The following is a 13,779-nucleotide window of genomic DNA, read 5'->3' as shown; positions in this document are numbered from 1 at the left end:
GCAATAAATCAAGCAGAGAAGGAGGAGGGAAGGAGTTTATCTAGAGTTTTATTAACAGTGCTTCAAGAGACCAGAGAAGAGAAGGGAAGGGAGGGGAAAAAAGGCAGACACCACAGCAACAGTTTTCAAATTGTACAAAGAGAGTAGCATAGAGAATATCTGGTTCCACAGTTACAGGCTGTGAAGGGAAAGGGGCAATTAAAAAACCTGTTACAAAGTTGTACTCAAAGCAGGTGAGGGAAGGGAGGAGGTGAGGAGGTGCCAGCCTATTTACAGCGAGTGGCACTGCCCGGGGCCACCAACCACACTCAGCAGCTCTGGCCTGGCCTGGGGGCTTCCTGCTCCCTGTGCTGCTTGGGTGGGAAAGGGTGGGAGCACCGGGAAGGGCTGGGAATCCCAGGAAGGGCTGGGAAGGGCTGGGAACCCCAGGAAGGGCTGAGAGCATCAAGAAGGGTTGGGAGCCCCAGGAAGGGCTGAGAGCATCAAGAAGGGTTGGGAGCCCCAGGAAGGGTTGGGATGAGCTGGGAGCTTCAGGAAGGGTTGGGAGCATCAGGAAGGGCTGGGAACCCCAGAAGGGTTGGAGGATCCAGGAAGGGCTGGGAGCACCAGGAAGGGCTGGGAGCCTCAGGAAGGGCTGGGAGCATCAGGAAGGGCTGGGAGCCTCAGGAAGGGCTGGGAAGGGCTGGGAGCCCCAGGAAGGGCTGGGAAGGGCTGGGAGCCTCAGAAAGGGCTGGGAAGGGCTGGGAGCCTCAGGAAGGGCTGGGAAGGGCTGGGAGCCCCAGGAAGGGCTGGGAGCATCAGGAAGGGCTGGGAAGGGCTGGGAGCATCAGGAAGGGCTGGGAGCCCCAGGAAGGGCTGGCTCAGCCCAGGGCTGCCAGTCTGGCTCAGATCCTTCCCAGGATCCAGCAGACACAGGGCTCCCAGGGTGGGGAATCCACTGGGGGAGGGACACCACTGAGGGGTCTGCAGAGCCAGGAGGGCAACGAGGGGTCACTGCCAGGGTGGCACCTGTGGAAGCAGGAGGATGGAGACCCCAAGGGTGCTCCATCAGTGCTGGGGTGTGGGGGGCTCTCTGTCCATCCCAGCTGCTGCTCTAGAACCACTCCTGGGCCTCCTCATGCCTTGGAAACCACCTTGGCTACAACCTGACCCCCCATGCCTCGTTCCCTCCCCACAACCACCATCTGCCCTGTCTTCTCCCCCCAGCACAGCTCAGAGTGGAGTCTCCCCAGCCCAGAATCCCCCTGAAGAACCAGCAGGCAGACTGGACCACATTCCCATGGGAACAGCACTCCTGTATTGGAGATCTCCAAAAAAACTCATTTCTCCAGAATTCCCCCTCTGCCTCCCGGGCTGTCCCTCCTTCCCACAGCCCTTCTCCAGGTGACAGCCCCCCCCACACCCCCGCACTGCACACAGGGGGTTGGCACCAGCCAAGCCAGGGGGCAAGGGCACATTTCAGCCTGGTTTGTCTTTGGTTGAAAGCAAAGATGCTCGGGCAGTGAGGGGGCAGTGGGCTGGGGGCTGTCCAGTGGCACAGGGGTGGCACAGGAGCCTGGCAGTGCCCACTGGACAGCAAGTTCATCAGTGCATTTCTTTAGGAGCTCCTGGTTTTTTCTTGCATAAATAATGGCCATTTTTGCTGCTCTGAGATGTTACTGAGCTGTTTCTTCAAAGATCATCTGTTCAGTTCTCTCTTGGAAACTGCAGGATCATCTCTTGGATGATCTCAGAGGTCTCTTCCAACCTCACTGATTCTATTTTATACTTATCACACTCTCAGCTCGTGATATCTTTTAGTTTAAAGCCATTTTTAATGTCTTTAAATGCTTCCAATCCCACGTTTTTCCTCTAGAAATTTCCCACCGCGGGGCCCATCTCAGAGACAGCAACAATATCAAAATAACCTGAGGCTTCCCTGGCTGAGAGGGGTGTTGGGCAGTTGGCATTTTGCCAGCTCAGCCCAAGGCAGAGGGAACACAGAGGGCACTGTTTGCACTTGCCAGCACCCTGAACTCACCCCCTGTGCCATCAGGGCGTGTGGCAGATGCCAAAGATTCAAACCTACCTGTCCAGGCACTTGGTTACAGGGTTGGGTCAAAGAAAAGCGAGGACAGGTAGAGAGAGGTTGACCCAAAACTCAAAGGATGAAGGATCTGTGGGGTTGAGGTGATGGGTTGGGTCCAGCTGGGTGGGCAATGCCCTGGCATGTTGCTTTCTACACAAAGGCAAATCTCCTCGTGTTAACTGTGGTTGCCACCGAGTTCCTGCCATGGAGAAAACACACCTGCCCTCTGGAAAGAACCAAGAATTAAAAAAAAAAAAAGAGCAGTTCTGGCATTTCCAGTGAGATTGTACAACACAAATCCAGCTGTGTGTGAACAGGGAAAGAAGAAGGGTTGGATTTCTCATCTTCCCTGGAGCCTGGTGAGACATTTCCTTTGCTGAAAGCAAATTTGCTGCACAACTTCCCCCACTCTCTCCCCCAAACTTGGAAACACACACACACCCCAAGCAAAAAAAAAAAAAATAAATAAATAAATCAAAGAAACACAGAAAACATTGAGAAGTGCCTCCTTAGCATGTTTTTTCCTGGAGAACTTTTTGTTTTAGAAACTGCAGGTTGTACTCAAGTGTTGGGTTATATTTCAAATTAGAGGCATTTGGTGCCTCGTGATCTGTGTAATGGAAACAGAAGAGGAAGGGGAGGTGGGGAAAGAAAGGAAAAGTTTTGGGGGGGGGAAAAAGGCAGGTTTTGAAAAATATTCCCTAACAATGCTACAAAAAAATCCTGACATTAAATACAGACAAACTGTATTGAATAAAAATTGCACTAGTCCTCTGGGCACATCAATAATAAATTAAATACTTAACAATTCCACGGATTAAAAAAGACAGCACAAAATCCATAACAAAAGAACATAAACCCCCCCCCCAATACTGTAATGTAGGAAAAGTGCACAAAGTTGCTTTATACATTGACTCTAAATAAAGTACCAATACATGTTAAATAGATAAATTGTCTTGCAAGACGCTGCTTTTTGCACCAGTATTTACATTTGCTTCAACTTCATGTACTTCAGCAGTGAGTCTGAGCTCCAAAGGACCAAACTGTCCATGATTTTTGTGTGTTCCCATGAGCCACTCGTGGCTGCTAAAGGGAAGGACCCCAAGTGGAAGCCACAGCTCTCCTGGGCTTACAAAAAGGATCAGTTGTATCTCCAACTTCTCCTCAAGAGCTGGGCAACCAAACTGGGGTGGTTTAAGTCGCTGTACATGTAAAAAAACCATTGCTAGACAATGACCATGCTGAAATCCAGGAAGGGAGTAGGACCATGGCAGTGGTGAAACACCTATTTCACTCCCAAAGAGCTTTGAAGTACCCTGAAGGATGCCAGCTTTGATTCAGCGTGGCAAGGGCACAACTTGAGGGCACATCAGCACCAAAAAGAGGTGTGGGTTGATGTAGGACAGAGGAGAACTCGCTGTGGAGACCTCTCTGCCCCCACCCCAGGAAGCAGAGCCAGGTCCTGGCTGGAGGAGGGGTCTGGAGAGCACTCCAAGTGCTGCTCTGGGTGCCACAGCGGGTGGGGTGGTCTCCCCCTGGGCACAGCACAGTCCCGAGGGGCATTGCTGCCCTGGGGGCAGGCTCAGCACCACGACTTGCTGGGCACCAGGGGCCAAGCCCAGCCCAGCTCTGCAGAGCCCCAGGGCTTTGCTCCACGTGGGTCAGGACTGTAGGTTTGCTCCTGGCCACTCTCAGACTCATTGCAGCACCACCAGCAGTTGTGGAGGAAAAGGGCTCAGCTGGCAAGGAAGGGGTGGCAAATGGGGCAGTGCCACACAAGCGAAGGCACCGCCCTGCTCAGGGGGGAAATGATCCAAACTTGAGGGGATTTGGATCAGAAAGAGGACAAGTCCCAATGCCAATGACTGAAAGATGAAGCTCTGTGAGCATGTGAGGTGGAAATCTGGGTGTGCTGCCCAAGAAACACAGAGGGCAGCGATGCCACACTCCCCAAGGGGCAGGAGGATGCTGAACCCAGGGCAAAGGGAAATGCCAGCTGAAGGAGGGCACGTGGCAGCACTGCCACACTCAGGGCACGTCTGCCTGCCTTTGGCATCACTCCCACAGCTCATGCCTGCCCTGAGCCCTCTCCAGCCAGTGGTGACTCCAAAGGCACCTGGGGGAGGTACAATCAAGTCCTCTGAACTGGTGATTTCCACACCCCTGTGCCCCTGAAAGGGAACTGCAGCAAGGATGGCATCGGATGCCACGCTGCTTTACCCCACACGTGGTCCTGACTCGCTCCTGGGGGTGCCAGAGTTGGGCAGAGCATGAGCAGAGCAGGTGTCTGCCCTCTGCCAACTGCAGGGCCCATCCTACAGCTCTCACTCAGAGGGAGCATTGCCTGGTCAGAGGGCACAGGAGGGTCTCAGGCCAGGCATGGAACAGCTCACAAGGGAGAATTCCCATTTTCCAAGACTGCAGGAAGGAGGTTGGTGATCATTTAGGGAAGCATGAAAGGCCCTGCAGAGTCCTCAGGACCGTCCCAGAGTCACAGCAGACACTGAGCCCAGCCCTGGGCCCTTGGAACTGGGGCATTCCAAAGCTCCAAGGGGAATGAGAAAGAGGGAATGACAAAGCTGGGCTTTGAGATCCAGATTGCAGACAGAAAACTGCTCTGGCTGCAGGAAAACTTGGGACAGCACTTTCCTAAGGAAGCAGAAACCATCCCTGGAACTGAGAGGACTCTTCAGGAGACTGAGGGAGTTCATTGATCCACCTGGAGCTGTGGGTGGACACTGAGAGCTTTTGGTTCAGCCTCTGAGGGCACAATCACAGCAAGAGGAACAAACCTGCAAACCTTTCACCCCCCACGCTGCAAAGATGTCCAGTCAAACATGCAATGGATGAAAAAGAAAATGGTTTTGTATCACTGCTGATGGAATGCAGGAGGAGGGGGAACTCTGCCTGGGATTCTTGATGGAATGCAGGAGGAGGGGGAACTCTGCCTGGGATTCTTGCTTTCCTTGGAGGCTCTGAACCCCCTCAAGATCCCAGCACAACCATAAGACACTATGGCCTGACCCCAGAGCCAGCAGTCTCGGTGCCCAGGCAGGGCACTGTCACCCAGGAGTCCTGGCAGACTCTGGTGCCAATTGGAGTTGGGAATGTTGTGAAGAGGCTCTTCCAGGAGTACAGCTCAGCTCTCAGGATGCCAGAGGGCTCTGTCAGCCCTCCCAGGACAGGGTGGCACAGCTCCAGCAGCTCTGCAGACACACAGACCACCAACACAGCCACAAGGTGCTCTGAGGAGAACACATTCCCTCACTCCAGCAAAGAATCCAAGGAAAAGGAAAGGAACACCAAGAAGATGCTGCTGGTCATTGGAACTGGGGACTCCAGAACCCCCGGGCCAGCTGCTGAGATGCTCCAGCATGCAGGGGGTGAGCAGAGGGAACACATGCAAGTGGGATTGTCCTGCACAGAGGTGCTGGCAGAAGTCTGAAGTGACCAGGACACAAACTCAAGTCCAGTGGCAGGGGCAGGAGCAGGAGCTGGGCATGGCTTTCCCTCCCTGGCACAGAGCCCATCGCCAGCGACAAGCTTCCCCCAGCCCCCAGAGATCAGCTCTGCTGCTCCACAGCATGGGGCAGCTGCAGCCTGGCCCAGGGGGCAGGAGCTATGGCTTTGACCAGCTAAACCACACCAAGGGCCAGCAAAGGGGAGGGTGGCTGGTTCAGTCCTGAGAGCAGAGAAGGTTGAGGAGCCGGCGCTCTCAATCCTGTCCCCCACGTTGTGCCTTCTGGAGCAGAAGGTCTGTGCCCCACAGAACAGCCTGTGCCTCACTCAGAGGTCATCTCTGAGTTTTCTAAGCTGCTGGTCATGCTGCCAGGACCGAGGGCTCCACTGCAGAATCCCTTCCAAGCCAACTGTTCAGACAAGGACTGAGGCAGAGCCAGATTTGTCTGATGTCTTCTTAGTGGGTTTCTCCTGGTGACAGAGGGTTTTCCTTTTCTTCTCTTTTTTTTTTTTCCTTTTATTTTTAATCCTAAACTCATCTCCCATACTTCTCACACACTCAAGTCCACGTGCCATGGTCTGTGGTTATGCCCTGGGAGTCTCCTACACAAAATCAACCATCCAGTAGTCAAGCATGAGAACTTAATGCTCACAGGAAAGAGCCCTTCTCCTTCCTGTGTGCAGCTCAACCTCTATGTGCAGGCATCAAAAACAGACCAGTCTGCAAGGAACACCAATATACCAAGGATGGGGCTTCTCAGGGGCTTCCAGGAACTCCAGCCCAGCTTCAAGCCAGCAGAGGGGACGTGGGGGAGTTGTCACTAACACTCGTCTATGTTAAGGCTGATGAACTCCTGGATGCACTTCCTGTACTGCAGCTCCGTGGGGCTGTTGCTGGGATATTGCCCTGGTTGGCCAAAGGGACCCTCTGCTTCCCTCATCTCCTCGTTCATCCGAGCCAGACGCAGCCTGGAGGGGAACAGACAGAGCACAGGGACACAGAGAGGTTGTGTTAGTCCTTCCCTGATGAGGAATTCCAGGCAGTGCTCCTTGATCCAAGCTCAGCAGCAAAGTCTGAGCACTCAAAGCTCCCTCTTTTCAAGGTGAATATAAAATAATCTAAAGCAGGGAATTAGAACACCCCACTTTGGGAAGGCCCAGTGCTGTGTCCTCTGCACATCCAGGTGGGACTATATGAGGAATTCATGCACTGAAGGTAAAAAGAGAACACATCCAGCAGATTGAGCTTCAACAAATACCTGCAACCCCCCACAGGCTGATTGGTGATATTTCTACAGGGTCTGATTAATCATAGAATCTCAGAATTGATTGGGTTGGAAAAGACCTCTGAGATCACCAAGTCCAACCCTTGGTCCAACTCCAGTCCCTTTACCAGATCATGGCACTCAGGGCCACGTCCAGTGTCACCTTAAACACCTCCAGGGATGGGGAATCCACCATCAGAGAATCACAGAATGGATTGGGTTGGAAAAGACCTCCGAGATAATCAAAGTCCAACCCTTGATCCAACCCCACTGTGACCACCAGCCCAGGGCACTCCGTGCCCTGGGCTGGTGATCACAGTAGGATTGGATCAAGACATGGTGGATTCTCCCTCAGTGCCACATCCACAGAATCACAGAATGGATTGGGTTGGAAAAGACCTCTGAGATCATCAAGTCCAACCCTTGGTCCAACTCCAGTCCCTTTACCAGATCATGGCACTCAATGCCACGGCCAAGCTCAGGTTAAAAACCTCCAGGGATGGGGAATCCACCCCCTCTCTGGGCAGCCCATTCCAATGCCTGAGCACTCTCTCTGCAAAGCATTTTTTTCTGATAATCTGCTGTATTTCTCTTAAGGGAAGATTCTAGTAGATGTTCTAGCAGATTCTTTCTGACTGTGCCTTGGAATGTGTCCCAATGACCCCTGGATTTCTGGCAGACTCGTTTCTCTCACAGCCAGAGATCAAAACTTGCTAAGAACTCAGCTGTGGATGACAGAAATGTGTGTGTACTTGGGAGAAACAGAAAGTAGGATCAGAAGAAGTTTTGGGGCCACTCTAAAGCTTTAGCCAAGAGTGAAAAAGGGGCTGTACACTGAATTTCTCTCTGTCTGAGGGGGCACAGCAGAGGGGGCACAGCAGAGGGGGCACAAGAGAGTGGCATCAGGCTCTGAGAACAGCAGGGAGGGTTTGCCCTTTAGTGGGATATTCACACCCTAAAGACTCCCCAGGAGAAACAGGAGGGAGAGAACAGTGGCTTTGTGTCCTGAGGGCAGGAAGGCTGTTCCCTGGCAGGCCTGGCAGCACTCACAGGGTGACGATGTCCGCGTTGGCAGCCTGCACCGCCATGCCCAGCGGGTCCTGCCCGTCGCTGTCCACCGCGTGCTGGTTGGCACCTCGCTTCAGGAACAGGCACACCTGGCTGCAGGAGGGCAAGGAAGGGCCATCAGAGAGGGGATTGCAGCCCCCCCAGCCCTCAGGGGCATAGGCAGAGGGCACTGCCCTGCCACAGGCTGGCACAGCTTTGCCTGGGCTGCTCTAAGAGAGGAAATGCTGCCATAGATGGAGGAAAGGGTGTGCAGGGACTCGGTGAGCCCACCCAGCACCATGGGGGCAATCACCCATCAGACAGTCGAGTTCATAGACCCATGGGATGGTTGGGTTGGAAGGAACCTTAAAACTCATCTCATTCCACTCCCTTGTCATGGGCAGGGACACCTCCACTAGCCCAGGTTGCTCCAAGCCCTGTCTAACCTGGCCTTGGACACTCCCAGGGATGGGGCAGCCACAGATTTCCTGCCCAACCTGTGCCAGGGCCTGCCCACCCTCCCAGGGAAGGATTTCTCCCTCATACCTTCCCTCCCCCTCTCTCTGGCGGGGTTCAAGCTGCCCGTGGGATACAAGAGGCATGTTTTGCAAGCCACCAGTTCCCCAAAACTCAGCTCCTGTGCCCACCTCACCCCAACTCTGGGTGTTAACGCTGGACCTCGACCCCAGGGGGCTGCAGAAGGTGCCAGGAGGGGGCAGACACTCACCCAGTGTGCCCCAGGTAGGTGGCGTGGTGCAGGGGGGCTCGGCCTCGGCTGTCTCTTTGGTTCACATCTGCCCCGTTCTGCAGCAGGAACTCACAGGCTATCAAGGAGCCCTGGCAGGGAAAAGAGGGATTTGGGCATGAATCCAGCCAGCAGTTCTAGGAGGATGGACTCCAAACTGCAGCCAAGACCTCACACCCCCAGGGTGCCCTCACAACGTACCCCCTTCACAGCTTGGATCAGAGGAGTTTTGTTTTCATCCTCTTCGTTCACCCAGTTGATCTCAGCACCGTGTGCCAGCGCCTCTGCCATCAGGGGCAGATTTCGGGCTTGTGCTGCCCTGTACATCAACAAACCAGGGTGCAGCTCCCTCAGGTCCTCCAGGTCTGATGCCTCCTGCTCGATCTCTGCCTCTCCACTGGACTCCTCCGACACCTCACACTCTAAGAGGCAGAAAAGGGTGGAGAGACATGAGCCAGAAGCTCCACATTCCCAGTTTCCTGAGCTCCCTGTTGTTCCTGACCCCTCTGGGAGGATTTCAAGAGTCTTTGACTCCCCCTTTCACGTGCTGTGCCCCATCACACCCACCTTCCTCAGTCCCACTGTGCCCCATCACACTGTGCCCATCACACCCACCTTCCTTGGTCACACTGTGCCCTCATACCCATCACACCCACCTTCCTTGGTCACACTGTGCCCATCACACCATCACACCCACCTTCCTTGGTCACACTGTGCCCATCACACCCACCTTCCTCAGTCACACTGTGTCCATCACACTGTGCCCATCACACCCACCTTCCTCTGTCACACTGTGTCCATCACACTGTGCCCATCACACCCACCTTTCTCTGTCACACTGTGCCCATCACACCCACTTTCCTCGGTCACACTGTGCCCATCAAACTGTGCCCATCACACCCACCTTCCTCTGTCACACTGTGCCCATCCCACTGTGCCCATCCCACTGTGCCCATCACACCCACCTTCCTCGGTCACACTGTGCCCATCACACCCACCTTCCTCAGTCACACTGTGCCCATCAAACTATGCCCATCACACCCACCTTCCTCTGTCCCACTGTGCCCATCACACTGTGCCCATCACACCCATGTTCCTCAGTCACACTGTGCCCATCCCACTGTGCCCATCATACCCGTCACACCCACCTTCCTCGGTCACACTGTCCACCACGGAGCCGAACACCAGGATGTCGGTGCTGCCGTCGGTGCTGCCCCCGAGCCCGCTGTCACTGCTCAGACCTGCAGGGCCAACAGGACACAGGCCAAGGCCATGTTAACCCCCAGGCCCTGCAGAGCCGGGCCCAGCTGTGCCCACGGGGCACAGGGCTGGGCAGGATGTCCCACAGACACTGCTGCCAAGAGACAGGGCACTGTTCCCCCAGTAACAGTGCCAAGCCTTGGGGTGTCTGTGTGCCCACGGTGCCCGTCCCGCAGGGATGCTCCAGCACTGCCATGGCACTGTGGGCTGCTGAGTGTGAGGATTAGGAAGGTGTTTTGGATTATGGAGGCTTTGAGGCTGCAGGCAGTTTCAAGCCTAAGGTAGAGCAGTTTCTCCTTGTACAGATGGGAACAGTGAAAGATAATTAAAACTGTGAGAAAACTGGCAAGATAACTAAAACAAAGTGAGGTAAGAGGGGATTTGAGAGAAGCAACTTATAGGAATGAAATGTGTATAGATAATTTCTCATGAAACAAAAGTACATCTGGACAGTGAGTAATATCCAATTAGAAGCTGTAATAAAGTCTGTGGACACTGCCATAAACCTCTGAAAACTGACCATGGGAGGGATTTAGAAGATATATAGTCTAACTTGTAACTTGTAGTTAGATAGTTAGTTAAGGCTTTTCAGTTTCTTTGTTCTTTAGTTCTTTAGTTCAGAGGGCTGCAGTCCAGGAGGGATGTTGGGCTGGAGGCTGGAGAGGAGCAGCAGACACAGCTTGGCTTTGTTTGGCTTTGCAGCAGGTTGGGTGGGCTCAGAAGCAAATAAAGACACCCCTCTGCTTTTCCCGCTGCTCACCTCGGTTTCCACTCTCCCCACTCTCTCCTCACTCTCTCCGTGCTCTCCCCACTCTCTCCGTGCTCTCCCCACTCTCTCCGTGCTCTCCCCACTCTCTCCGTGCTCTCCCCACTCTCTCCGTGCTCTCCCCACTCTCTCCATGCTCTCCCCACTCTCTCCATGCTCTCCCCACTCTCTCCATGCTCTCCTCACTCTCTCCATGCTCTCCCCACTCTCTCCATGCTCTCCCCACTCTCTCCACTCTCTCTGTGCTCTCCCCACTCTCTCCGTGCTCTCCCCACTCTCTCCGTGCTCTCCTCACTCTCTCCGTGCTCTCCCCACTCTCTCCATGCTCTCCCCACTCTCTCCATGCTCTCCGCACTCTCTCCATGCTCTCCCCACTCTCCCCACTCTCTCCGTGCTCTCCCCACTCTCTCCATGCTCTCCCCACTCTCTCCATGCTCTCCCCACTCTCTCCATGCTCTCCCCACTCTCTCCATGCTCTCCCCACTCTCCCCACTCTCTCCCCACTCTCTCCATGCTCTCCCCACTCTCTCCGTGCTCTCCCCACTCTCTCCGTGCTCTCCCCACTCTCTCCATGCTCTCCCCATGCTCTCCCCACTCTCTCCGTGCTCTCCCCACTCTCTCCATGCTCTCCCCACTCTCCCCACTCTCTCCCCACTCTCTCCATGCTCTCCTCACTCTCTCCGTGCTCTCCCCACTCTCTCCGTGCTCTCCCCACTCTCTCCGTGCTCTCCCCACTCTCTCCGTGCTCTCCCCACTCTCTCCATGCTCTCCTCACTCTCTCCATGCTCTCCTCACTCTCTCCATGCTCTCCTCACTCTCTCCATGCTCTCCCCACTCTCTCCGCTCTCCCCACTCTCTCCGCTCTCCCCACTCTCTCTGTGCTCTCCCCACTCTCTCCGTGCTCTCCCCACTCTCTCCGTGATCTCCCCACTCTCTCCATGCTCTCCACACTCTCCATGCTCTCCACACTCTCTCCGTGCTCTCCACGCTCTCTCCATGCTCTCCCCACTCTCCCCACTCTCTCCATGCTCTCCCCACTCTCTCCATGCTCTCCCCACTCTCCCCACTCTCTCCATGCTCTCCCCACTCTCTCCATGCTCTCCCCACTCTCTCCGTGCTCTCCCCAGAGCTTTGCACTTGGCACTGGGGCACTTTTTCTTGTAATTGCCCATGGCTGGGCCAAATCCCATCAGCAGTGTGAGGTGTCCCTCCAGCCAAACTCCTAAAGCATCGTCCGCTGGCTCATTCACTCTCCCAGACATCCCTTCCCTCTCCCCACAGAACTCCCTGCTCAGCCAGGGAATGGTACCAGGCAGCTGATCACACCCAAGAAATGGAGCCACGAATCAGGGAATAATGGAATGGTTTGGGTTGGAAGGGACCTTAAAGACCACCTTGTTCCACCCCCTGCCATGGGCAGGGACACCTCCCACCAGCCCAGGTTGCTCCAAACCCCATCCAACCTGGTCTTAGACTCTCCCAGGGATGGGAGGGAAGAGATGAAGCAACTTGTCCAAGGACACACAGTGTGTCAGTGGCAGAGAAACCTTCTGCCTTTCCCCAGCTCACACCCAAAAGCTGGCAAGAAAATGACAGGAAGGAAGGAAGGACGAAGCACATGCAGGAATTGCTCCTGCAGGAGAAGGGTTGGCATGTCATCCTTGTCCTGAGGGATGCCTGGCCAACCCTGGGACCTCTGGATTCACCTTCTTGATGCTTTTAACTTCCTGGGCTGGGAGTGTGTGTCCTCTCAGAACTCCAGAGATGAAGCCCCCATGACCTATCCCAAGATCTACCCTGACACCACCGTGATTAGAAAGAAAACAAGCCAGACTGTTGGTTACAAAATGTTTCTGAAGCAGCTGAGTGGTCTGTGCAAAGAGAAATGGCAGGAAAGGCTGCAAGAACTCCTGATCTGAGCCTTGAAAACCACAGCAGAACAAGACACTTGAACCTGAAAGGCTGTTGAACTCCCCAGAGCAGCTACAGCAAAGTCCCAGATAAAGAAAGTGCTCCTGAAATCCTGGAATTCTTCAGCCAAACAAGATAAAGAAGCTGCAACAGGAAAGGTTAAAAATGGCACATATCACACGTATCTTTTTTTGGATTTGCTGTGAAAAGTGACAGCAGTTTTTAGTAGAATGGTGGGACTGTGCTCTCACCCTGGCACTGCAGGGGAGGTGAGACTCCAGCAAGGCCACGTGGCTCTGGATCCACAGCAAGGCAAGGCAGGAGGAGCTGCCTCACATCACAAGTATATTAATACCTTCAATTCTCACTTCTCTTCCCACTGAGCCAGTGAGAAAATTGCTATTTTTTTCCACAAGAGCAAGATAAGGCTGTTGAGCCTCAACTCTGGAGTTAACTCTGAAGTTCTGCATCTCCCAAGGGTTGTTTCTGTTGACTAAGAACACTAAACCTTGAAACTGGAATAAGCCAGGCCCTAATTCAGACAAGCACTGAAGCACCTTCTTTACTGATGTCAAGAGATAACGTGGAGTTGGGGCAAAGCCTGTGAGTTTCTGCTGTGCTGACTCAGGACTGCAAATATTTATTGTAAATTCACACAACAAGAGATTGAGCCAGGAAGTCTCAACAAGTCACCACTCCTGAGCTAAGGATGACAATGGCCCACATGACCAACATGGAACACTAAATTAACACTTCACAGAATCAGCCAGGTTGGAAAAGACCTCTGAGAACATCAAGTCCAACCTATGACCCAACACCACCCTGTCAACCAGTTCATGGATGGCACTGAGTGCCACATCCAGGCTTTCCTTAAACCCCTCCAGGGATGGTGACTCCATCACATCCCTGGGCAGCCCATTCCAAAGCCCAGTCACTCCTTTTGTGTAGAACTTCTCAATGTCACCTAAACCTCCACTGGTGCAGGTTAAGCCTGTGTCCTTTGTACTCCCTGTCTCAGATCCCACAGGACTGTCCCTGAGGAACAGGAAGTTCTGGGCCCCTCAGGTCAGGAACGATATTGAGGGGCTGGAGTGGGGCCAGAGAAGAGCAACGAGGCTGGAGAAGGGACTGGATGTGGCTCTGAGTGTCCTCTTAAACACCTCCAGGGACAGAGAATCCAACATGCCTTGATCCAACCCCACTGTGATCACCAGCCCACTCTGTGCCCTGGGCTGGTGATCACAGTAGGGTTGGATCA

At 54.1% G+C, this 13,779-nt stretch overlaps 1 protein-coding gene across 1 annotated transcript in view; it reads right to left on the bottom strand.

Moving 5' to 3' along the window:
- Positions 1-30: 30 nt before the first annotated feature.
- ACAP3 (ArfGAP with coiled-coil, ankyrin repeat and PH domains 3) overlaps positions 31-13,779 on the bottom strand; it is an 86,453-nt gene continuing 72,704 nt past the window's right edge. Inside the window, exons 21-25 of the mRNA XM_071575691.1 lie at positions 9,733-9,825; positions 8,786-9,006; positions 8,567-8,676; positions 7,843-7,953; positions 31-6,496 (exon numbers count right to left, since the gene is read on the bottom strand). Coding sequence (XP_071431792.1) covers positions 6,349-6,496; positions 7,843-7,953; positions 8,567-8,676; positions 8,786-9,006; positions 9,733-9,825 — 683 coding nt within the window. The 3' untranslated portion in view covers positions 31-6,348. The remainder of the gene's footprint in view (positions 6,497-7,842; positions 7,954-8,566; positions 8,677-8,785; positions 9,007-9,732; positions 9,826-13,779) is intronic.

Source organism: Pithys albifrons, chromosome 22 (assembly GCF_047495875.1).
Source record: "Pithys albifrons albifrons isolate INPA30051 chromosome 22, PitAlb_v1, whole genome shotgun sequence".
NCBI classification, from domain to species: domain Eukaryota; kingdom Metazoa; phylum Chordata; class Aves; order Passeriformes; family Thamnophilidae; genus Pithys; species Pithys albifrons.
Note: the sequence above shows the minus strand (reverse complement) of the source record. Positions and strands in the feature narration are given on the sequence as shown.